The sequence below is a fragment of the Xiphias gladius genome, chromosome 18, assembly GCF_016859285.1.
Source record: "Xiphias gladius isolate SHS-SW01 ecotype Sanya breed wild chromosome 18, ASM1685928v1, whole genome shotgun sequence".
Taxonomy (NCBI): domain Eukaryota; kingdom Metazoa; phylum Chordata; class Actinopteri; order Istiophoriformes; family Xiphiidae; genus Xiphias; species Xiphias gladius.
In genome coordinates, this window is record NC_053417.1 from 1,204,939 (window position 1) to 1,232,246 (window position 27,308).

Sequence of the window (27,308 nt, forward strand, 5' to 3'; positions counted from 1 at the left end):
ATTAACAAAGCTAAAATGATCGAAAAAATGAAAATGAAAAAAATGTCCTAAGTACATATTTTTGTTAGCTTTTAAACAAAGCTCATGGTCTTCAACAGTGAATCTGTCTCAGTGATGCCAGCATGGAACCAGAGCCCATATTTACCAGCTGCAGCAGCGTGGCTGGTATTGTTGTTATCTTGTGAGTCTGTGTGTGTGTGTGTGTGTGTGTGTGTGTGTGTGTGTGTGTGTGTGTGTGTGTGTGTGTGTGTGTGTGTGTGTGTGTGTGTGTGTGTGTGTGTGTGTGTCATCATGGCAAAATGTGGTCCCGGAGACAGGTACTGTAGAGGGTCTGTCCGTCTGTCTGTCTGTCTCTGGACAGATTTTGTCACAACGATAGCATCACAACTGTGCAAGATACAGTTACGGGACTTTACGAGTGTGTAGTTGAGATCAAAGTGAAGGCAGGGTTCAAAGATGGTCATGGTCCAACCCATGAGTACTAAGTACCCATGTAGTAATGTAGTAATGTCTACAGAGTACTCACATAATAATGCAGTAATGACTACTGAGTATTCATGTAATAATGTAGTAATGACTACTGAATACTACTGCAATAATGTAGTAATGACTACTGAGTACTCATGTGTTGCAATGTCAACATGCTAACAGGTGTCATGGCTGCTGTGACTCCATCCCAAGATGGTCTCTAATTATCAAACTGCTAGACTTAACTGAAAGATAAAAGTAAAAATCCTTTACTCTTTTGCTCTTAAATTTAAGAGAGCTGCATGATCGATGACTGTAGTACAGAAAACAGAGAAGGAGCAGCAACTCTACTCCAAGCTCCCTCCGGATATCTGAGCTCCTTAACCTATCTCTAAGGCTCAGTCTGGCCACCCTACAGAGGAAACTCATTTCATCGGCTTGTATTTGCAATCTCAGTCTTTCAGTAATCTAAGGTAAGGTTTGGAATGTAGATCAAGTGGTAAATCAAAAGTTTTGCCTTTCAGCTCAGCTCCCTCTTCACCACAAGCTCACTTTCCGTTCTACCCTCACTCAAGAACAAGACCGAGAGATACTTGATCTTCTTCACGCGGTGCAGACAATCCTGTAAAACCACCTGGATGACCTATACGCCTGAACCCTCATCCTATAGGTGCAGTATAGAGATCACATGCTAAAAGACCCTGAATTTATTTCGTATATGGCCACTAATATAGAGATATTTCTAGACGCCATCTCAAATTCCTCCTCGCATGCCAACATTTGGGAAGCCCTTAAAGCCTATATGAGAGGTCATGTCCTGTCATACGGCGCTCATAAGGTGTAAGAAAAAATTAGATGCTAAAGAGAGACACTCTCTTTCCATGCTAAATTGGAAAGAGAATTTAGAAAACTGGAGCAGGATCACTATGCTACCAAAAAGGAAGAACATCTAAATGGTCTAACTAAAACAAGGATAGTGTATAATAATCTGTGCACCAACAAAGAAGAAGCAGCCAATGGCTAAGACCAAGTATCATTATTATGAATTTGGAAAGAAAATTATTAGCTTGGCAAATTAGGAAAGAGAAATCTGGTAGATTTATACACTCAATAATAACAGAGGATGGCTTCATCTTGACAACTCAGCATCCATAAACGCAGAATTTAAACAATTTTATGAAAAATTATATAAAACAGGGCAATAAGATGATAATGTTGGAGAAGAAAATGTATGCGTGGAATACCTCTCCCCAGATTACTGGATGATGATAGAAAATAACTTGATGCCGATAGATCGGAGTTGGAGGTGCTCCGAGCCATTAACTATACAAAATAATAGGCACCTGGACCAATTGAGTATTATCAGGCCTTTTCAAAAAAGTTACTGACCCCTCTTATGAATATGATTAAAGAAGCATTAGAAAATAAAAAATGACCAGACTCATTGAAAGTGGCAACAATCACACTGCTCCCAAAACCAGGCAAGAACAAACAGAATTGTGACTTGTACAGGCCCCATAGTCCCTTATGGAAGATATTATACCAAAAAAAATTCACACTGACCAAACAGGATTTGTTAAAAGCAGGCATGGATCGGATAATGTATGGCAATTGGCACACATACTAGACGCCGCTCACAAAATGGAAAACCTATGTTAATAATATCTATGGATGCGAATGAGGCATTGGATAGGATTGAACCAAACTTTCTCTTTCAGATGCTTGAGGCCATGGGCTTTGAAGAGAAACTCATTCAGTATGCTAAAACAATCTTTAATGCCTCTAAAGCCAACATCTTAACAAATTATGTTCTTTCTAACACTTTCCCCTTATCCAGAGGTTGCTGGCAAAGCTGTCCAATCTCGCCATTACTCTTCGCACTCCCAATCAAGCCATTAGCCATTGCCATCCAATCATATCCCTCCATTGTTGAAATCAAATTTGGTACAAGTGAACACAAAGTATCCCTTTATGTTGATGACCTCCTATTAGATATAACTGACCCACATACATCAGTACCCCCATTATTGCAATTTCTAAAAGAACACAGTGCGGTTACATTAAAATTACAAAATTACATTATTTATGAATTTAAGAGTTTGTTTGAAGAACTTAGCAAAGCTATGATCCATTTTCTGTGGCAAAAGAAAACCCCTCAAAATGCATATCTTTACAAGCTCCATACTCAAAGGGAGGGCTTAATTACGAAATTGTAGGAACTACTATCTTTCTTCTCAATTCCGACCACTCTGGATTTGGCTTCAAATTCAGAACGTTGAGGATGGATCGGTCTCAATAGAAGAACATGAGAAGAAGACAGCTCCTTTAAAGGTAATCCCATTTATAGGTACAAAAAAATGTTTAACCAAAATCAAAAAGAACCATATAATACTGAACACATTTGGTGCTTGGCAAGAATCTCTTTCACTTTTGGATCGAAATATGTCATTTCATGGGGGAGAGACCTTTATGTGGTAATCCCAATAAAATCTTCTGTATATGGTATGTAAATGGCAAATTACCTGTCTATGATAAGACATCGACGAAAGGAAAATGGCAACAGATCTAGGCTGTGTTTGTGGAGAGTAGGATTTGGCATCGTCTATTGGAGCGGGCACAGACTGTAATGATTTCCACAAAACACAAGCAAATTAAATTCAGTATACTCCACAGAACATATGGCACTCCATACAGATTACATAAAACTGACAGCAAAATTCTCCCATGTGTCAGAGAGGTAAAAGTGATCCCTTGAATGTGCATTGGAACTGCCCGATTTTAGAAGAATTTTGGAAACATAGTATTGTATTAACCTCAAGGATAACAGGATCTCAAATTGAGTGGGATCCAAAACTATGGATATTGGGGGACATGAGCTCTGTTAACGTGAACCACTATAGGAAATAATTTATTTCTTACTCACCAACACTGCAGTGAAAAAATGCATTCTAACCATTTGGAAATCCGAAGAGCCACCATCATCAAGGCACTGGATTAATGAGCTTGTGTCTTGCTACACACCTGAAAAAAAATTGTATCATGTAAATAAGAAACCTGCAACCTTTAAGAAAATTTGGGAGCCCTTATCAACCTTCTGCCTTTTTTGGATTTAGTTGACCACAGAGGTATGACTCCTCCTGGACCAACTCCAATTTAATCTTTTGTAATATAAAGACTCTATAATAAACTTTTCTTCATTGATATGTGTGTGTATACGTGCGTGTACACACTGTGTATATGTATATGTACATATGTGTGAGTATACATCTATGCGGGGGTGTGTATGTGAACTGTATATGTATATAAATGAAAATGAAAGGAATTAAAAAACTGTACAAGGGAGGTGAGTTGGGTATGGTGGGATGGGAAGAATTTAATGCTGTACTATTATTAAAATATATATATATCAATCCTGCTTATGTCTGGTGCGTTTGTCAGTTTATACAAATATGTATGTGCCTTAATTATGTGTGTTCTTTATTTGTATTTACTTTTAAAAAAATGTTTTGTTTATTTATTTATTTATTTAATTATTTAAATGTTTTTCTTTAATTTTTTATTTGTTTTATTTTACTATTATTATATAATAGCTATTATTTTCATTCATTTACATTACAATAGGTTAGGTTTAGTATTAATATGTGATATGTAACAATCATGATCTTACTTGTATGCATGTTTAAGTTGATGTATCCTTATTATGTTTATAGTTTTTTTTTCAAGTATATCTGCATGTTTTTTTTTATTTGTGTATATTTCTTTTTTCTTTCTTTGAGTCTATTTCCAACTGCACAGATAGAAATGTCTATATAGCTTACTGTATGCATCACAGTTAAATAACAAATCTTTACAAAAAAAAATACAAGAGTAAAAGTAACAGTAAGAAATTAGTAATTATTTGATTTAAGAAAAGGAAGCGGTAAATACAAAAATCCTCAGCCTTGATTTAAAAGAACTGTGAGTCAAGCAGACCTGCAGTTCTCTGGGAGTTTGTTCCAGATACAGTATGTAGAGCATAAAAACTGAACCTTGCTTCTCCATGTTTAGTTTTGACTCTGGGGACAGAAAGCAGACGTGTCCCAGACAACCTGAGGGGTCTGGATGGTACATAACGTAGTAGCTGATCAGAAATGTATTTTGGCCCTAAACAACTCAGTGCTTTATGAACCAACAGCATTATTTTGAAATAAATTATTTGACAGACAGGAAGCCAGTGTAAAAGATCTGAGAACTGGAGTGATTTGATCCACTGTCTTGGTTTTAGTGAGGACTTCAGCAGCAATGTTCTGAATCAGCTGCAGTTGTCTGATCAATTTTTTTGAGAGACCTGTAAACAAACCATTAAAGGAGTCATGTCAGCTGAAGATAACTGTATGGACAAGTTTTTTCCAAATCCTGCTGAGACATAAGTCCTTTAATTCTTGATATGTTCTTAAGGTGGTAGTAGGCTGACTTTGTAACTGTCTTAATGTGGCTGTTAACATTCAGGTCTGAGTCCATGAATAGACAAGGATTTCTGGCTTGGTTTGTGGTTTTTAACATTACCAATTGAAGCTGAGCGCTGACTTTTAATTGTTCTTCCTCATCTCCAAAAACAATTACTTCAGTTTTATCTTTGTTTAACTGGAAAAAATTGTGGTACATCCAATTGTTGATTTGTTCAGTGCACTTAGTCCGAGTTTGTATGGGATTATAGTCCCTGGTGATATGGTTATGTAAATTTGAGTGTCATCTGCATATAATTATGGCAACATATGTTGTTGGTTTCCATAATCTGAGCTGGTGGGAGCATTTAGATGTTGAACAGAGGGGGCCCCAGAATGGAGCCTCGGGGAACTCTGCATGTCATTTTTATCCACTCAGATGTGTAATTACCTATAGACACAAAGTAGTCCCTGTCCTTAAAGTAGGATTCAAACCAGTTTAGCACTGCCAGAAAGTCCCACCAGTAGGTTTCCAGTAGGTCTAATAATATGTTGTGGTCAACAATGTTGAATGCAGCACGAAGATTCAGTAATACTAAGACTGAAATTCTGCCAAGGTCTGTGTTTAAGTGGATGTCATAGAAAACCTTAACAAGAACAACAAAAACAAAGCCAACTTCTTGGCTTTTAGAATGATTTTAGAATGATTTTAGCTAAAACAGAGGATTTGATTTGGACCTATAATTGTTCATTAGTGATGTGTCTAGATTGTTCTTTTTTAAGAGTGGCTTGATGGCATCAGTTTTCATGGCCTGTGGGAATCATTTGTTTTATTATTATTATACATCTTTATGTGGTCCACCATGAGCTGGGTTCTGTCATTGCACTCAATAACTGTAAAGAGTACGGTCTAGACCTGCTCTATATGAAAAGTGCCCTGAGATAACCTCTGTTATGATTTGGCGCTATATAAATAAAACTGAATTGAATTGAATTGGGAACACATCTGAGAGAAGAGACGTGATCATACTATTAGAAACATTTTTTGAAAAGCCTGTTGGCAGAACATAAAGGCAAAAGGAGGAGGATTTCAGATGTTAAATAATGTTCTTCAAGTTTTTCTGGTTGATCAAATTGTGTCATGCAAGTTGAATTTATTTTTAAGGAGAGACAGGTGCAACACATATCCTGTACCTGATATTTGGGCACTGACTGCTTGTCTAATCTTCTGGATTTTGTCAGTGAAGAAGCAGGAAAATTCATTGCAGGCCCAGGTGGATAGAAGTTCAGAGGCTACTGACAGAGCAGGGTTTGTTAGCCTGTCGTCTGTAGCAAACAAGGCACATGCATTATTATTGTTTTTGGTGATGGTGTCAGAGAAAAAGGCCCGCTCCAAATTATAAATGCAAAGACTCTCTTAAAATGTCATAATGAACCTAGAGATTTGTTTTTCGCCACCTCAGCTATTCAACACTCTTTTTTTCTAACCTGGCCAGTGAGGCATTTCAGACCACCTTCACTTTTGTTTTTGCAATGGCATCAATAACACTTTAAATTTTAGTATTGAAATTATCTATAATGTCATTGAGTGAAAGACAAGAGGCAGCAGGTGTGGAAGAGAAGGCCTGAGTAAATATTTCAGAGGTGTTTTCAGTGATATATCATTTTGTGATGACCTCTTTTTGATTTTTTGTGTGCGTGGAAATAGTGCTCTCAAAGAAAACACAGGAATGATCAGAGAAAGCAACATCCCTCATCACAACCCTAGAAACGTTCAGACCCTTTAAGATCATTAATCCAGAGTGTGGCCCTTTCTTGTGCGTGTTCTCCGTCACATGCAGAGTCACTCCATAGTTTTCAAGAACACAACATAGTTCTTCAGTGCCTCTCTTCTGGGGGTTTGTCAATATGAATGTTAAAATCACCCACAATAACTACACAGTCAAAGTAAATGCAGATTAGAGACAGCAATTCGGTCATCAAAAAATTTGCATAGTATTTAGGTGGCCTATAGATACTCAAGGAGAGGAATTCAACTGAGGAGGAATTCAACTGAGGAGGCACATATTCAAAAGAGGCAAAACTTCCATAGGATATCTTCTTGCATTGTAGGGAATCATTAAGCAAGATGGCAACTCCACCTCCTTTCTTATGCACTCTAGCTTCACTCTCAAAACTGAAGTTGAGAGGGGTCAACTAGATAAAAACAGCTGCATTGTTATCCTGGTCTAACCAAGATTCAGGTAAAAACATAAAATCAATGTTGTGGTTGATAATAAAATCATTGATTAAAAGTGTTTTTTCTGCCATAGACCTGACATTTAATAAAGCAAGATTCAATGTGTTCAAAGCATTATCTGTACATTTTTTTGGGACACAGTGTTCCTGATGTGGATTGAAGGCTAAATTTGATATTGCCCTGCTTTTTAGCTGATTGACCATTCTTTTTCTATTACTTATCAAGACAGGAATTGAGGAAGTTTCCGACACACTGGGCCCCAGTTTGTCCTGGGAAGAGTCATGACTGACATTAACCGTGGAGCCAGGGCCCGGAACACATCAGTTGGAGACACAAACAACTGAGTGTGCCTTGCTTTTATCAGCCTGGGGAGACTGAGGATAATTCTGATACCGCAGTGCATCAATGTCTACAGTTTCCATCTAATGATCGCTTTAATTTAAAGATAGTTCTCTTTAATTTGATGATGTGAAAACAGAACACCACTTAAAAGTGAAGTCAGACTCAAAGAGCATCAGCAGGGACTCTGATTGACCAGCTGTTATATTGAGAGTTGTGTGAAGGGTCAGGCCAACAATAGTTTTTTTTTAAATACAGACTTTTAGGCCACTTGGAGGCAGCAACAAGCAAAAATCTGTCCACACACCACTGACAAATTATCACCTCATGTCATTGTCATCACATCATTATATCCTTACAACATAAGCATGCATTTGGAGGCAATGTTGTGTCCACCGGATACAGTTTCAGAAAGTATCTGGTGCTGAACACACTTTGTTCATCTGTCTGTCTGCTGTTTAGAGCAGAGCAGGTATTGGACAGTGGGTTAATCAGAGCAGGGTGGGTTTATCGGTAAAATTTTGGACTGAACTGAAGAGTTAGTGATAATTCCCTTTGTCACTACGACAGACCCTTTTCACATTACACATACACGTGTTGATAAAAAAATATTGCAGCTTTATATCAATTTTTTGATTGATTAGAAATAAACATTGGGAAGTCTAGTTTAAGTATTCAAGTGGTAAACTCCAAACTCCATACACTTAAATGATAACATTTCCTCTAACGTAATGTTGCATAAACCCAGAAATATATGGAACAAATAGTCAGACAACATAATTGTACATTTTCTCACAATAACAAGGTGATTTATTCTCCCTAACATGAGACAAAATTAAACATTTTTTGCTTCAATTTGACATGATCACAAAACATTCAAGTACAATCCAATCCAATAATGGCTATAGCCATGAGCTCAATAAATTAACTTCTTTATTAATTTCTTCATTAAGGCACACTCAGTAGTTAAAATGAAATAAAAAGATTGGATAAAACCCACAAACAGAAAATGAAAGAGTTGGACAATCCTCAAATAATGAGAATCAGAAATAACATGTAAATCATAAAATGACATGACAGTAATTTCAATTTACAAAAGAAAAGTTTCTAACACATTTGCTCTGTATTAATATTTATTAAATGTAACCTAGAATTATGTTACGAAGTCCAATTCAAGGTGTTTTAAAGGTATACTGGGCACCCATCGTTTACCCAACAAATACATGTAGCAAAGCATGTAGTAACTTATGAGTTAAAACTTTCAAGCATGTTGCTTTCCTGTCCCCACCCCAGTCAGTGATGTCAAAGCAGATGTTTTCAATAGGTTTGACAAGGAAAAAATGTCCACTGTCACATCACTGATTAGGGTATGACCACAGGTGTAACATACTTGAATGTTTGAACCATGAATGTATTAAAAGAGCTGGATACAGCATCACCACTCAGCCTTGCTGCAACCTGCATCCCAAAAAAGACTTTCCCCGTAGACCGCCATTATAAAAGAGATGGTCAGTTATTGCTATTTATATAATGATTTTTCAATCCATGGAAGCCTAGGGAATTGATTTTTATGTGTGTGACATCCATCCAGTGTAAAGTCTATGGCATGAGCACGAAAAGTGTAGGCAGGGCCACCAGGAGACACACTGATGTACATGTACATTGGGCCACCCAACACGGCAGTAAAACTTGGGAAAACTCTTTTGACTGATGCACACTGTGAGCAATTTGCATCCAAGTGAGTGGGCATCATATTTGAGTCCAGTGCACAGTTCTTATAATACATCCATGGTTTGAACGGCTAGTGAGCAGAGCTGCTTTACTAGTGATTTAGTGCTGAATTAATGCTGAAAGAGATACTGATTTTTACAGGTTGGTACTTTAGTAACTCTGGCCATTGGTTCTATTGGTTATGACAACATTGCACTCACTAAAAATCTTGGATTGGAACCAAGAAACATGAGCTGTCAAACAGGTTTTAAACAAATGATTAGCAAAGATTAACTAAAAGTGAGCATGTTCGTAACTCATTGCACAGGACAACTGCAAATGTGCACAGCTACCGTCAGTCCACTAGATCAAAGTTGAACCAGAAAAACTGTGATGGATATTTACAATAGACAATTTGGATAATATTTTTATTTTTTTCTATTTACAATGAGTTTGGTTAACCTGGAGGGTTTTTTTTCCAACCCCTGATCACATCTGACCGCTAGAGTTTCTTGACCCTTTGGACTTAAGTTCACATAACTAAGAAATTACTTCGGTAAGTTTTCCTTTAAAAACATGCCCTATTAAGCGTCTGCTTCAAGACACTCTGTCCTGCATACTCCAGTGGAGAAGAGCACTTGTGGAAGAACACTTACAAGGCTGTTTTTTCTTTGAAGATTTTGTGATGAATGAAGTTATAGCACAAAGAAAATTGGCAGTAACTTTCATGGAATTGATTATATGGGAAAGTTCAAAGTACAGGATGTAAAGAAAAAAGCTTCAACAGATAATCATAAATTCAACACGGGGCAAAACCACAAGAAAAAACTGTAAAACTGGTGCTAAAGATACAGATAAGTGATAAATGAAAGGAAAAACCTGATTAAATGAGTTGCAGAGTTGCAACACATAATGAATGCAGTATTCATTACAGAACATGAGGGTTCATTGAATGGTTTGATGAGTATGATAAGGATGTGAATAAATGTTACGGCCTTTACAGTCAACTGAACACAAGTATTCAGCTGGGTTTTGTTTATCACCCCTCTATATGTGGCGAGCAGTCACCTCTGCTGTAAGAATATACTGTAGGGAAAAAGTGGGGTCAACAGAATTACTATCATGATTGTTACCATGGTACACAACTCATAGTTCTGGGATAGCCTGTGGGTAGAAGGCTAACTTCACAAGCGTAAAAGTAGACAGTCTTTCATTTTGTGCAACTCACATTAAAGTTCTGTGTGTAGAAACTGAAAATGTCTCAAATTTTTTTCACTACCACCCTGGAACACTAAAGGCTTCAATGTACTTTAATCATAGTGCAAGCATACAGTATTAAAAAACCCCTTTCCACTGACAGAATTAGAGGGTGCTACGTACAACAACTTTAAATCCTTTCCAAAACCAACAATCATGACCGCTTTACACAACAATTGGTTGGCAGAGGTAAGAAAGTAGGAATCAGGTTTTGAATTTCTCTCTCAACCTCTCTTTTTCTCTTTTTGTGTGAACAACCAACTGCAACACTATGAAAGCCTTTGAGGAGAGACTGTCTGAAAATGTGCACCAGTATCCCCATTTGTATGATTTATCACTTCTTTTCCCTCTCTATGATGGCAGGTTTTTCACCTTGCTTTTGAGTGTGGCCATTCGGAAGAGCTCCAAACACTTTTGCCTGCAGATTTTGTTCAAAACAAGTTTTTTTCAAGCAGACTGAATCCTTACAATAAGTGGACTGAAAGCAACACATAGACTGAACCAGTTGTAACTGAGATTGTCTCCTTTATCTACAAACAAAACCTTAACTATCAGAACAATCTGAAAGAACAATCAGAACTCTCTGAGCAAATCTAAGACTAATCAAACTCTACAAAGCAGTTTAACTGAGCCCTGTTCAGCCATCCAGAGGTCAAGACCTAAAGCCGTGGATGCAGTATGTGCCAAAGATGAAATGAGTCCTTTTAAAAAATAATGTGAACGAAAAAAGATGTTACCCTTCACCTGCAGGAAAATTTTTAAAATGTCACCATTTCCACCCACACCGCCCTGCAGTTGACCCTTTTCATTCACTAGGACATTTAGCAGATGAAGTGCAGTGTGTACCGCTCTGATCCCTTGATGGTAAAAAGATGTGTATTGGCACTAAGATTAAAACCTCTGGTTGAGATGCTTTCTTTAGACATTTGGGTGACATTGTAAGTGATGTATCAACACAGTGTTTTTGCACAAACATTAACATGGTGTTTTTAAGCCACGCTAATGTGGTCAGTGCACCACTTTGGTCCAGGCTGAAATATCTCAACAACTATTATACGGATCATCATAAATTGTTGTTTGGATATTAATGGACATCCATAGTGTTACTTATCAAATGTTGGCATACTGACAAGCTAAACTAAGATGGTCAGCATGGTAAACAGTATCTGCTGAACCTCAGCATGTTAACATCATCATTGTGAGCATGTTAACATGCTGAGGTAAAGCCTCATGGAGATGCTAGCGGGGCTGTAGACTGTATGTCAGGTCATATGCAACAAAACCCACAAACTTTTATCATATTTCAATATTACAAATGTCTACTTTTTCCATCACACATTTAGTTAAGTTTTGGCTCCGTTTTGGGGGGTTGGTTTTAGATTGAAATATTTTGTTTCAAGATACAGTATACAGTTTAGTTAGAATACTGAATACTCTTTTTTTTTTTTTTTTTTTTTTTAAAAAAAAAAAAAAAAAGGTCACAGTTTCACTGGCTCTATGGAAAAAATGACTCTGGTTAACTCTTTTCATAACATTTTGAATGCTTAAGAACTTCCAGAGCTTCCACTGAGATCAGAAATTCAAAATGTAGCCAGTGTAATAGGACATTCCGCTATGTTTCTCTAGTAGACATTTCTCTAGTACACTTGTTCCAGTTTCTCCTATGTGAATATTTCCTGTTTCTTAGGCTTGTATGATATTAAACTCAGTATCTTTGGGTTTTGGACAGATGGTTTTAAAATGACAGAGTCAAGACTAAGTATTTGGACGGTTACACTCTTTTTGTTCTTTAGGTTATGTGCTTCAGCAAATTCAATTTGAAATAAAATAAAAGTTCCAAATGTGAGCTTTTATTTGAGTAGGGTTACATCAATATAGAAAGAATTGTGTGGGAGATATAACCCTTTAAACTCACAGTGCACAAAGTTTAGAGGTTAAAGGTAATGGGTAGATACACGTGAAATAAAACAAAATAATCATATTTAATATTTAGTGGAAAATCCTTTGCAGTCAGTGACTGAGTGAGGTCTTTGACCCATAGACAGCAGACTCTTTGTATCTTCCCTGGTGATGCTCTCCCAGAGCTTCACTGCAGCCACCTTCAGCTCTTTCTTGTTGTAGGGTCTCTCTGCCTTTAGTCAGGTCTTCAGCAAGTGGAATGCAGCTCAGTTGGACTGAGATCAGGTGACTGACTCAGCTAGTTGAGTATATTGGTGCCATACATGCTGGAGCCATAACATAACCACACGTCTGACAGAGGTGGTGGCTTTGGGACATTAGCTGTTCCTTTTTTCTCCACACTTTTCCCGATTATTATCTTCTTCACTTACATGGTCACCTCTTTAAGCATCAGACTGATGGACAACTCCACCTCAATCAGCTCTGAGCCACGTTTGAGCTGTATGGTGCATGAACTAATGTTGAAACAACACACAGCTGCCCATGGAACATTTTGTAAAGTGTCCAATTACCTTTGAATCCTTGCAATTTAGGCACTATTTGTTATTTCAAATGACGTGCTGAAGCACAGAGCCTGAATAACAAAAAATGTTATACATAAAATGTGTAACTGTCAAAATACTTACGATCTAGACTGTGTATGCCCAGTTTTAACCTACATGCCTCTACATCTTCTCACCAGCAGATCTCTGAGCAGTATCACTCCACTCTAGATGTCATTCCTTTTAAAAGCAGTCATGTAGTTATCAAAGTAAGCTGTGACACATTGAGGGCTGATGGGAAGAAAATGCATGAGCTCGTTTTAGATTCAGCACCAGCACAGCCATGTTAATATCTCCCATGCTGCCAAAGCTCAAGCAGAATCAGTGCTACATCTTGAATGCGTGCACAGAACTGTAGTTTTCAAGCAGTGTTCCTGGTGTCACAGCAGCCATCCTCACTTTTGCTGGTGACCTGGTGAATTCAGAGGGGGGGGTTAGAATGGATGATTAGCTGGGAAACTGACTAACACTACCCAACCCATCCACACAACTTCCCTGGAGAAAGGAAAAAATATAGACATGCTGAGAGTGAGAGATCTGTGATTGAGCCACAGCAGGGTGTGGCAGGTCAGTACCAAAGAGCCAAATCCCACAAATAGATTTCTTGTTAATTTAATTGAGTGATTCAATATAAAACATCATCAAAAGGCAGGAAGAAAGCAAGATTCAGCAAGATTCCTGGAAAAAAATGAGCTCAAAGTCCATGCTAATCAGAGACAAGCTTTTAGCTGCAGCACAACCTTCATTAATTGTCCAGCAGGTCAATGTCATTTTTTTGACATCTGTAAACAAGTAGTCATTTTTACATAACATACGTTACGGACTTTTAGCACCACCACACTATACTGAGTTTTAATTTAGGCTTCTATCATTTGCAGAATAATTTTGTTTTGGGTTAATCCACATCATTCATCTCATTTAAAGGAAAAGTAAGATTTATTCCAACTTGGGTTTTAATTTTCACATGAGCAAATAGACAGATAAACTGTTGGTTTGTTTCCAAGCTAACAGATTATCTAAACCATTTTATTTGTAGGTCAACATCTGACATATTGCTAGTAATGCCTCACTGCACAGGAAAACTATGAGCACAATTACACCAGACAGTTTGGGTAATAAACTTAACATTCGCCTTTTTTTAAAATTTATTTTCCAAATAACTTTGGCTGAGTTGAAAGTTTGTTTAGTGCCGGTGTATTTTTCACAATATCACTGTGTTCCCAGCTTTCAGCATTTAACTGAGTATAATATTATCATAACTGATAGTACTGATGACTAAACCTAAAAAATGTAATTCGAGCTGTAGGAAGATTTTCCTGTAAATAATGATTTAATGGACCATACCAATGTTATGGCTCATTTACTACAAAGGATGTTCATGTGACTTTACTGCAAAACATTAATGTAAGCATGCTCTTCTATGCATGCTGTAGAATTTTAGATTTAAAGTTTCTGAATTGTATTTTTCCTATCCTTCAGGGAGTCAGTGCTTTCCATTATTTCAGTTACGGTATAAAAAAGAAAAAAAAAAAAAATCAGCTCACTAGAAATGGGTTTTAGTTAGGTCATCCATCACAGTGAGCATTAAAGCTCCTCTTATTTTTGTCAAAGTTAAAGGTACCCTGTGGAAGTTTCTTATAAACATTTGTTTCTCACCAAAACCCATTGTGTGTATCCTTGAGGTCTTGCAAAACATTAATTTCCTTCATTATACACACATTTACAAAGCTGATTTTATTTTTAATATTTTGAGATTTACATTGTTTACATCCTTGTTTATACTAGTCTGCAGTCTTCCTTTTCCTGGCTTTTGTTGGCACAATGCTGTTTGTTGGCACATTAACACCACCAACGTGTTGAATCACCTGTGTCCTTGTGTGTGCACAAGATGCACAAACTCCATAGCACTGCTAGTAGTCAGCAACTCCACAAGGTACCTAAAATGTTGTAAGTCCAGGTTTGAAGTGAAAAGTCTAAAAACTTAGTAAAAAAACAATAATGTAACTTTTACAAAAATAAAAACTGACATGATGTCCACTGTAATGGATTACTTTACTCAAACAAGTCTCTGTAAACTGACTTTTGAACTGTAATGAAAATACCTTGTTGAAAAAAAAAAAAAAGAAAAAAAAAAAAAGAAAACAACAACACACTTGAAAATTTAAAGCTATTACACTTTGGAAAATATTCCTTCACTAAAGTAAAGTACTTGTGATTTATTGTAAATGCAAAAATACTGGTATGGTCCCTTAAGAATGCTACGTCAGAACAATGTGAATTCTGTCACAAAGTGGCCACTACCTCAGGGTAAGCAAACATGAAAAATACAGTAAAAACAATAACCTCCTAATTTGAAAGAAAACAACCCTTGTGCTTGTTTTTCTGCCATTGCAATGAACAAATGCTTTACATTCCACAATGGACATGAAGTGCAGTCAAACGGGTGGTGTGCTAAAATGACGCTATAGACCCAAGTGTTAATTGTAACTTCAAGGTCTTTGATTTTGAATGAGGGCTACTATTCTACTGGTGCTTTCAACTAAGATCGGATTTTTCATTGCTCACAGTCTCTTAGAGGAAACAGCTGCAGTGAAAAACATCAACTCCATCAACACAGAACAAAAACTGTGGAATCATCTTTTTTTAAAGGGGAAGGCGAGATGTGTAAGGCTATTATGCCAACCCATTCCAAACATGTATCACATGAGATGGGAAAATAAAGTTCACTCATAGAGAGGTTGAAAGTGAGAGAAATCAAACTATAGAGCGAGCATTGATAGAGAGAGAGAGGAAAATCTTTGCCATCACACGCAAATCCAAAACAACCAAAAAAAACCCCAAACAAACAAACAAAAAAAAAAGCAGAGAATCAGTTTACAGTTTTTTTTTTTTTCCCCCCCATTTACTACTGTTTATACCTTGCTCCTGAAGAGGGGCTTAGCACCGGGGCCACAGTACTCGTTGTATATGAGCTTGAAGAGGAAAAGGTGGAATAGTGTTATGAGTGAGGCCACGCTGAACCAGAAGAGGAATGGCAGGCCTGGGTACCTGTTGGCCATGTGCTCCTCGTGGGCCAGGATAGCCTTAAGGTGCAAGGTGTGGCGGAGGTCCTGCAGGTGGCGCAGGTCTGTGGAAATGTAGAGCAGTGGTGTGATGGGCTGAGTCACCATCACAGGGAAAGTGTGACCTTTGATCTCTGATGTTAGCTCCACGGGCTCGTTGAGGCAGCCGGCCTCACAGGCGTACAGCTTCACTGGCTTCTCCTGTGGCTTCACTGACAAGTGAAGAAAAGGCTTCCCCTCCACGTCCAGAAGCACAGCCAGGTTGATGAGGTCCTGGTTGTAGTGGATCCCTCTCAGGGCATAGCTGTTGTGCAGCACGTCTGGATCAGCCTGAAACTGAAGGTGGTTCTCTGTGAACTGAAGGCCGCCAAAGCTGAGCACCATGCCCTGCATTGCTCCGTGGGCTCCTGCCGCTACTAGCACCTTGCAGCCTCTTTTCTGCAGAGTGAGAGTCCACAGGGTGACCAGCTGCAGGATCTGGGCGGCACTGCTCACCCGCTCGGGCCACAGGTTCTCTGCGTGCATGGTGGCGTGGCCGCTAAAACAATGGTCAGCATAGTTGAGGCTGGACTCGAGACGAGCGCGCTCCTCGCTACTCAGCCTTTGGTCCAGCAGGGGAGCCATTGAGGAGGAGAGGATGTAGTAGAGGGTAGTGTTCACCGTGCGGCTCGATGGTGTGTGGGAGTCAGTAATCTTCCTCATTTCAACACCTAAATAAACAAGGAAGCAGAAGCAAGGATCAATTACTTTGAATGTTAAAGTGTATTCTTGACCTTGGAAAGAGTAGTTTGAATAAAAAAAATAAATAAAAATAAAAATAAAAATAAAAACTCTCTTAACTCAAGGTCGACTTACTAGCTTTTCGAGAGCTTTTGACCATTATCACTTTATTTCTGTTTTATGTTACATCACAGACATTTTCCCCACCATTTTCATCTTAAATCTTTATCTACAGCTGCCAAAATGTATTAGGGGAAGCGGGACTACCTAAATTTAAGCCTTACCACTGGGCTTGCAATGGCCAGTCTCTCTCCTGTTAATTCTAATAGTGATCCAGTCTGGGTACAGATCCTGCATAGTAGGTCTTATACAGTTAGGTACATAAGTATTTGGACAGTGACACAATTTTTGTAATTTTGCCTCTGTACAAAACCACAACAGATTTGAGACAAAGCCATCAAGATGTGATTGAAGTCTAGACTTTCAACTTTAATTCAAAGGGTTTAACAAAAATATCACATTAACCATTTAGGAATGACAGCCATTTTTATACATAGTCCCTCATTTTGGGAGGCTCAAATGTAACTGGAGAATTGACGATTGATCAGTTTCATGGCAAGGTGTGGCCTGTTCCCTTGTTCTTTCATGGCAAATTAAGCAGATAAAAGGTCTGGAGTTGATTCTAAGTGTTGAATGTGCATTTGGTAGCTGTTCATGGGAACTCTCAATATGTAGTCCAAAGAGGTGTTGATGCAAATGAAGGAGGCCATCATTACGCTGAAAAAACAAAACAAACCTATCAGACAGATGGCAGAAACTTTAGAAGTGGCCAATTCAACAATTTGGTACATTCTTAAAAAGAATGAATGCACTGGTGAGTTCAGCAACACAAAAAGGCCTGGAAGACCATAGAAGACAACTAAAGCGGATGATTGCAGAATTCTTTCCTTGGTGAAGAGAAACCCCTTGATAACACCAAGACAGGTCATGAACACTCTCGAGGAGGCAGGCATATCATTGTCAAAGTCTACAATCAAAAGAAGCCTTCATGAATGTAAATACAGAGGGTTTTCCTCAAGGTGCAAACCACTGGTGACACTCAAAAACAGAAAGGCCAGATTAGATTTTCCAGAAAAAGATCTAAAAAAGCCTGCCCAGTTCTGGAACAAGATTCTTGGAAAGATGAAACCAAGATTAACTTGTAACAGAATGACTTGAAGAGAAGAGTATGGAAAAGGAAAGGAACGGCTCATGATCCAAATGATACCACATCCTCTGTCAAAAATTGTGGAGGCAGTGTTATGGCATGGAACTCCACTGTGGTGGTGTACAGAGGCAAAATTACAAAAATTGTGTCACCTTCCAAATACTTATGTACCTAACGGCATGTTCTCCCTTACCCCTACCCCTGAACTATATACAAAATAACCCTACCGTATTTTGGATGGCAAAATAGCTCTGTATTTGCTCATCCGTTCCCCAACCACTCCTTCTGTCTATCTGCAACAGACTCCTCTTTCCAGACATGGAGGTAGAATGGTATCGATAATATGAATTCACTCTTAAAGATTAAAGTTTCCTAACATTTAAGCAGTTACATCTTAAAAACTGTTTAGCACAGTCTCACTATTTCGGATTTCTTCAGGTCCACAGTTTTATTAAATCAAAATGGTCTTCCCTTCCCAACTTTTAATAGTATGTCTGTGGAAACTTTGTTCTCACCACATTTCTCAGCCAGAGGAGCAATATCTTCTACAGTTTCAAGAAAAGTATGTGAACCCTTTGGAATGACCTGACTTTCTGCATTAACTGCAGAAACTCATAATATATGATCTGATCTTCATCTAAGTCACAAGTACAGACAAACACAATGTGCGTAAGCTAATAACACACAAACAATTGTAATCTTTCATGTCTTTATTCAAAACGATCATTAAACATTCACAGTGCTGATGAAAAAAGTAAGAGAACCTTTGGATTCAATAACTGGTCGAACAACCTCAAATAAGCTTTTTCAGTAGCTGTGGATCAGGCCTGCATGACGTTAAGGAGGAATGTTGGACCACTCTTCCAACAGAACTGCCACAGTTCAGCCCTAGTCTTAGGATGTCTGGTGTGAACCAGCTCTCATTCCACAGCATCCCTATTGGGTCCAGGCCATGGCTCTGAATGAGCCTCTACAGGTGGTGGATTTTCTTTGTTTGAAGTCACTCTGTAGTAGATTTACAGTTAGGTGCATAAGTATTTGGACAGTGACAGAATTTTCGTAATTTTGCCTCTGTACACAACCACAATGGATTTGAAACGAACAAATCAAGATGTGATTAAAGTGTAGACTTTCAGCTTTAATCTGAAGGCTTTCACAAAAATACTACATTAAATGTTTAGGAATTACAGCCATTTTTATATACAGTCCTCATTTTCATTTTGTCAGAAGTAATAGGAAAAAACAACAGAATTATAAGGATTATCTTAATCTAAATCCTTTGCAGTCATTGACTGTCTGAAGTCTGGAACCCATTGGCATCACCAAATGCTGAGTTTCCTCCCTTGAGATACTTTGCCAGGCATTTACTGCAGATGCCCTCAGTTGCTGCTTGTCTGTAGGTCTTTCTGCCCTCAGTTTTGTCTTCAGGAGGGGAAAAGCATGCTCACTTGGGTTGAGGTCAGGTGACTGACTTGGCAATGGTAGAACATTCAATTTCTTTGCCTTGAGGAGCTCTTGGGTGGCTTTCGAGTATGTTCAATAGCCATCTGTAATGTGAAGCACCATCCTATCAGTTTTGCAGTATTTGGCTGAATCTGAGCAGATGGCATTGCGCTATACACTTCAGAATTCATTCTGCTACTTCTATCAGCAGTCACATTATCAATAAACACCAGTGACCCGGTTCCACTGGTAGCCATACATGCCTATGCCATAATACTGCCTTGACAATGTTTGATAGATGATGGTCTTCCTTCCTATCTCTTCCTATCATTCTGTTTCAAGTTAATCTTGGTTTCATCTGTCCAGAGAATTTTGTTTCAGAAATTGGCAGGCTTTTTTAGATGTTTTCTGGCAAAGCCTTACCTGGCCTTTCTGTTCTTGAGTGTTACCAGTGGTTTGCACTTTGGGAAACCCTCTGTATTTACATTCATGAAGGGTTCTCTTGATTGTAGACTTTGACAATAATACGCCTGCCTCCTCAAGAGTGTTCTTGAACTGACTAGATGTTGTGAAGGGGTTTGTCTTCACCAAGGAAAGAATTCTGCGATCATCCATTTTAGGTGTCTTCTATGGTCTTCCAGGCCTTTTTTTGTTGCTGAACTTGCCAGTGTATTCCTTCTTTTTAAGAATGTACCAAATTGTTGATTTGGCCACTCAAAGTTTCTGCCACCTGTCTGATTTTGTTTTTCCAGCCTAATGATGGCCTCCTTCATTTGCACCTCTTTGGACCGCATATTGAAAGTTCCCATGAACAGCTACCAAATGCAAATTCAACACTTAGAATCAACTCCAGACCTTATATCTGTTGTCATGAAAGAACAAGGGAACAGGCCACACCTGGCCATGAAACTGATATTTGTCAATTGTTCAATTACTTTTGAGCCTCTGAAAATGAGGGACTATGTATAAAAATGGCTGTCATTCCTAAATGGTTAGTGTGATATTTTTGTTAAACCCTTTGAATTAAAGTTGAAAGTCTAGACTTCAATCACATCTTGATGGCTTTGTCTCAAATCCATTGTGGTTGTGTACAGAGGCAAAATTACAAAAATTGTGTCACTGTCCAAATACTTATGTACCTAACTGTATAAGACCTCCTAAGCAGGATCTGTACCCAGACTGGATCACCATTAGAATTAACAGGGAGAGACTGGCCATGTTGAGTAGCTTTTGCTCTGGGCTTCTTTCTTTACCTCACTGAGCATTCTGTGTTGTGCCTTTGGAGTCATCTTAGCTGGGTGTCCACTTCTAAGGAGAGTAGCCACAGAACTAAATGATCTCTATTTATAAACCATTTCTCTTACTACGGACTGATGAATATCTACATTCTTTGAGAATAGTTTGTTAACCTTTCTAGCTTCACGCAAATCAACAATTCTTTATCCTAAGTCTTCTGAGATCTTTTTTGTGAGGCACGGTTCACATCAGCAGATGTTTCTTGTGAATAGCAAACTCAAAATGTGAGTATGTTAAACCTCAAATCCAGTTTCATTGATTGGAATCCAGTTTGATGAACTCCTGATTCGTGTTAGCTTTTGTTGATGTCATTAGCCGAGGGATTTACATACTTATTCCAAACTACTCTGTGAATGTTTGAATGATATATTCAGTATGGACAAGTACATTATAATGCAGTGTTTCCCATTAATTACCACCACAGTCTAACTCGTCCCACCACATATTCAAAATGAACCTTTTTACACTTCTCATAATAACATTAGAAATCTCTAACGTTGTTAGTGTTTCCCAAACATTGATTTATTTTTGGTTGCCCGCCACGATATAAACGTCGACTGCCACATATTGATTTTCTATTTTTTTTTACTGCTTCAAATGGGTAAAGTCTTATTTCATTGTAGAGCTGCACGCAGCGCATTGATTTGATCATCCCCTCTTTGCCCCGTTCTCTCTCTCTCTCTATCAAACACATTGGCAACAATCTCCGCATCTGAATAGACCCTCCTCTCCGTGCACACTCTGAATCAAAACATGATCATGTGTGGGAGGAAGGATCGTTGTTGGCTTTTCCCCGCAGATGAAGCTGCTATCATCGCAGCTAGTCAATATCAACTGCTTGTGCAAGTGGATAACGTTAATGGTAATTCTTTGACTCTGATGCTGAATGTTTGCTCCCTCTATCCACATGAATAGTGAAAAATATTTTCTAAGACTCAAAAGGGCTCGTCCTGAGGAGGTGCAAACGGGGGCCTGGACCAGAGGTATTAGCAAAACAGAGTACCTAGAAACTTAAGAAAACACACATGGGAAAGCTGAACAGTCTGACCAGTGTGATTAGCTATCCAAATAATTTGTTTTGATTATTTTCAGGCTACAACTAGTACTCCTGTGTAAGCTGAAGCAGCAAGAGAGGTTCAGGAAGGGACAGCTGTAGCTAATGAAGAGAGAGATGTAGGAGAGGAGGAGGACACCAGCTGCTATGGGAAAGCCAGCTAGGACAGTGGCAACTGTTGGGCTTCACAGCAAACGCATAAATAGAGCTGTAATTATTGTTTAATTATTTATTTTTCACAAAGTACTTGGCAATTTAAATACTTGCAGCCCCGCCCCCGTCAGCTACTGCCACAAACTACTCGGCCGCAACATCTCAGAAAGACATTATCTAATGATATATTTACTCTAGATGGCATTACCCAGGCCTCTAGCACCACCGATAGTAATCTTGGAGTTCTCTTTGATCAGGATATGTCCTCTAACTCCCACATAAAACAAAATTCAAGGTCTGCCTTTTTTCACCTACGTAACATTGCCTGCCTAGGGGGGTGCAGGAGGGAGGAAAGAGAACATAGCACAGTACAGGTAACACAAAGATGTATAATAATATTGAGACTAATAATAAAACTAATAATTATAAAATTAGGGTGAATAATAATACACGAGAAACTAAATGATAATGATAATCATAATAAATGAAGCAGTGGATGTTGCACAGGATCAGGGGGAAGTAGGTGGTTTGCAGTCACAGATCCATACTCTGCAGCCCCAGGGGGCAGAGTCCCACTAGAACACTCCCAGAATGCAAGCTTACTGGTGGTTCCTAGAGTCTCCAAAAGTAGAATGGGCGGCACAGCCTTCAGTTATCAGGCTCCTCTATTATGGAACCATATTCCAGTTTGGGTCTGGGAGCCAGAAACCCTCTCTACGTTTAAGAGTAGGCTTAAAACCTTCCTTTTTGATAAAGCTTATAGTTAGGGCTGGCTCAGGCTTGTCTCAACTGGTTATGCTGCTATAGGCCTAGACTGCTGGGGGACTTCCCATGATGCACTGAGCTCCTCTCTCCTCCTCCCCCTCCATCCTAATGCAGTCATATCTTATCCATTCCAGGTTACTAAGTGGGCTTCTTCCCTCTCCTGTAGTTTTGTGCTTTTTTCATCTCTCCTCTCTCCTCCTGTCGCTTTCTGTAGGTATTTCTGTCCCTGGTGCTGCAGTGTCTGGATCTGTGACTACACCCATTGCCTCAATTATTATGATGATCATTAATATTATTATAATCATTATAGTCTTATTATTAGCCCCATTATAATTATTAGTTTTATTGTTAGTCTCATTATTATTATACATCTTATGTGGTACCTGTATTGTGCTATGTTCTATTACCTCCCTGCTGCCTCAAACATAAGGCCAAACATATAGTTACTGCTTTTGTAATATCGCTTGCACGTAGGTTAATTTTACTGAATTGGAAAAGCCCACAGTCACCCATTCACATTCTGGTCGTGGGAAGTTCTGTAGCACCTCAAATTGCACAAAGTATTCTGTACAGCACCTACGGTTCGTCTTGTATGGTTTTTTTTTGTTTGCTTGTTTGTTTTTGCTAATCTCATGTGCCCCTTTGCTTTTTGTTTCAAAGCCAATAAACAGAGGTTTAAATAAAATTGAGAGCTTTTGGTTTGTGTGCTCGCATTTTTTACTACAATTCAGTCATTTTTCACGTAACAGGTAAATACACTTCCTGTTCATAACACGGTTAAAAGTAGTATAATATGCAGCTACGAACCGGTTTGTAGAAAGGGTCAGTCAGAAATATGACTTTCTGTCAATGAATATAGTGAGTGAAGTAAGGAAACTTCTACAAAATAAGCATTGTGACTTGAACCAGCACTTTAGAGTCATTTTGGCACTCAGAAACCCAAGAGAATAGCTGACTAAAACCTATACCAGAGACTATAGACTATAATTGATACTCCAGTGCTGGCACAGTCCAAAAACGAATTGTGGAGATACGTCTGGCTATGCGAGACTATAGTTTGACTAATGTTATAATTGCGTAATTTTGTTATCAGCTTGCTAGCAAACACAATATAGGCTAGTTATGTTGAACTAATCCAATCGCGTTGCATGATACATTGACTGCATTTATGTGATACGTCAGTGTTAGCCAACTAGCCAGCTTTGTTTGTCCATCCTTCCCCAAGAGGCTTTAGCCAAGTCAGCATAGCTAAATTTGCTATATCTAATGCATAGCAAAAAAATTGGAAGAAAGTTTCAGTTATGATGACTTGGAAAAAAACAACAACAAAAAGCTTATTCTCAATTTGTAAGTCAAACTGATCACTTATGTATGTCATGTGGCTTCATGTTTAGACAATTTTATTTTACAGTCAGTTTGAGTGTTTTTCATTCCAGAAATGTATCTATGCCAAAAAGATTTAGATTGTGTTTCACTTGAGATTTTTTTTCCAAGACAGACTTTAATTTTGAGTAATTTTTGATTATTTTATTTAAGCAAGGTTCTTGTGTTTTGACAACAGTAACAACAAGAGAACTTTCACTTCTTTTTAAAAAAAAGAATATGTGAGGTAACAGTTCACTACCTATGTTTGGCCCAAATTATCTGGTAATGTGAGGGGTTTATAGATCCAGTATTAAACCTCCCAAACTGCTCACAGACTCATCAGGGCCATCCCAGTATTTATCAAAAATGTTTGATATTTTGGAGTCAAAATATAAATGATTATGATTATGATTATGTCAGTACTTTCCCAATACCCAATAACATTATCCCAAGCAGCCGACGGTGTTGCCAAGCAACGGTAAACTTTCTAGCCCTTGAGCGATGCACCATTATTTTCAAATCTTGTAGTGTGTGCATGTTTGAGTTAGAGAGAAGAACATGTGAAGCTTCTCCTTATGTGACTAATGCAACCCGATTTCAAAATCGGTTCAAATTTTAAAACTTCTATAGTCTGAACCTGGCTTAAGGCTCTGTAAATGTTATGTAAATAGAGATATGTCTGTTTTTTGCCCTATTTAGATCCTAGCTGAGGATATGCACATTACCAGACAGCGGACACATACACTGGTGAAAAAAACAAAACAAAACAATCAAACACCGACAGGCTATGCAATGATTAAAAACAAACTTAACCTCCTGACAGAACACTGAGCAAGCATGATCTACCATAAAATCACTTCTGAGTCTATATCTACAGCAGTCAGCTACATTTCACAATATATACACTTTTATTCACCACAGGTATATCACTGCTTTTTAATCAATATATCAAGCACGATCAAGTACATTTACACCTTTTTTCTTTAATTATCTTGCACACATTTTAGGCAGGTTTGCATTATTTAACTTTGTCTGACAATCAGTGTGTAGACACTTGAAAGCTGCTTCAGTAATTGTCATCTGCTTTGGTCATCCTTATGGTAATGCAGTGCAGTAATGTATAGTGTGTGAATCTATTAAAACTTTAATGTGACCCTTTAAACCCAGAGCCAGTTGCTGCTACCACCTCAGCTCACCTGAAATGAAGAGGTCCATCCAGGCTTTCTGGTGATCTACAACCAGCTCATCCACGCTGGCCCTCAGCAGCTCCCCCATTTCCTTTTTTGCTCCTTCTCTGAGGGTGCTGAAGGTCTCCTCCAGTTTGGAAGACTCAATGGGCTCTGAGGTCCACACCACTGACAGGATGTTATCTGTGTACTCTGATTTAGCAGAGACCTGGATCCTGCTGTTCAGCTTCTTGGTGACCACCACCACCAGCACCATCCGGTTATTCTCCACAGGCACTCTGCCGGAGGAGAGTACTATCTCTCTGTCATCCAGTTTCTCCACACTGGTGGAGAACCTGCTACCGAAGGAAGGATTGTCAGAGGAAACGTCCAAGGAGGCGGCTCTGTCAGACGGATTGTTAATGTGGATTCGCTGGAGATAGACGTTAGGTCGGCTTCTGTGCGCTATAAACTCCTCTCTGATGGTGATACAGTCCCGGGCTGACTGCAGGGCGGCTGGTGAGGCACAGCGGACCAACAGCACGGCTCCTTTCCGGAACCACAGCATGCTAGCCTGAGCTTCAGCCCGCTTCCCCTCCAGATGGACGCCGACTCTCGGTGAGTATTCAGTCTGGTGGACCGGAGCCGAGCCGGGCTGTGAAGACGATGCTACCCACAGTTTGTTAGAGTCAGTGTCTATCAGAATATGGCCGTTACCTGATACAAAAGGTGTGTCTTCTTTTTCTTGAGGTGTGCTGTATATTCCCTCTCCTCGGTCTACGAGAGACTTCCATCTGTGTATTTCAGCCAGTAGGCACTGTCCAGCCGAACCACCAGGCATGGCCGAGCCGCTGAAGAGCCTCCACCTGCGCTCCGCTCCCAAGTACCAGTAGAAGATGAGAAAGAGCAGCAGCCCTATGAGGAGTCTTCTCGCCCAGCTGCTTGATAACAAGCCCGGTAGCCCCTTTAGTCTTTGCTGTAGCCACATCGCGTGTATAAATGGAAGCCCAGCTACGAGTCAGCGTCTAAAGACTGCACCCACGGTGCTTAGGGTAAAAAATTAAAGATGTCACATCGAATTCGGCTCGCACTCAAAACATGTTCCCAGGATGAAAGCTAACAAACAGGCTTCGCTGGCTTCCGGCTAAGTTAGCTTAGCTAGGTAGCTTGGGCCTTGAAGAAAACTGTCGAAAATGTGTTAATTCTCGCATCGTGGTTATTGACATATCCTTCGCCAGGTGTGTATGCCAGTCATCAGGCTGCTGTATCTCAGGTCGTTTCTTTTTTTGTTTGCCTTCAGGTTAAAGAAAATCACCTGTTTCTCCAAATAACTCTGCAGCCAGCGGTTGACACTTCTGGTTTGTCACAACTGTCGTAAAGCAAAACGGCACAGTAGTGACCGGAAATGTTGCATAAACCAGTCACCTTATATAAGTATGTATGCGTATATTATTTATTTATTTAAATTGAAACATATACGGTGTAGGAAAAGAAGAAAATAAAGATATAACACTCATATATATTAAGGGGAATAATGTGTTTATATACTTTAATTTATTTAATTCAGTGAATGATATTGTTGGAAGTGAAAAAATTACTATAACATTTCAAAGACTGCCTGAATGTGTGCATCCCTTAAAGGCTTAAATACAGGGCTTAAATACATTCAGTAATTTCACATCGTAAGTTACTGAAAAACAGACTTTCATTGTTGGAGACCAGCCATTCTAAATCAATTCAAATCTATCCCTAAAAGAGACAAGTTAAAGTTATAGTTATGTTGTAGTATTTACTAAAATAAATACTACAACTGCCCCCGAGGAGCAGTCGAGGCAGACGGCCACCCACCATGGGACAGGTTCTGTTCAAGGTTTCTACCTGTTAAAAAGAGGTTTTTCTTGCCACTGTTGCCAAGTGCTTGCTCATGGGAGAATGTTGGGTCTCTGTAAATATAATTATAAAGAGTACAGTCTAGACCTGCTCTATATGAAAAGTGCCTCTGACATAGTTGAATTACATAGTTGAATGATGTTGAGTAACCTTCCAAAATTGTTACAGGAATTCCTTCCGGCAATAAACCCTGGTTGGTCATTATTGATAATATGTGGAAGGATTCTCTCTAGCCATAGGGCCGATATT

The 27,308-nt window shown here is 38.9% G+C and overlaps 1 protein-coding gene across 2 annotated transcripts; it reads right to left on the reverse strand.

Moving 5' to 3' along the window:
• Positions 1-11,922: 11,922 nt before the first annotated feature.
• On the reverse strand, positions 11,923-26,573 carry kiaa2013 (KIAA2013 ortholog). 2 transcript variants are annotated; one of them, XM_040151796.1, is made up of 3 exons: positions 25,200-26,573; positions 15,987-16,710; positions 11,923-13,350 (listed from the first exon to the last, which is right to left on the reverse strand). In XM_040151796.1, the coding sequence occupies exons 1-3, from the start codon at positions 26,155-26,157 to the stop codon at positions 13,266-13,268; spliced, it is 1,767 nt and encodes a 588-aa protein (XP_040007730.1). In that variant the 5' UTR covers positions 26,158-26,573; the 3' UTR covers positions 11,923-13,265. The 2 variants fall into 2 exon arrangements, with proteins under 2 accessions (XP_040007730.1, XP_040007729.1); XM_040151795.1 differs by having other exon boundaries at positions 15,857-16,710.
• Positions 26,574-27,308: the final 735 nt, after the last annotated feature.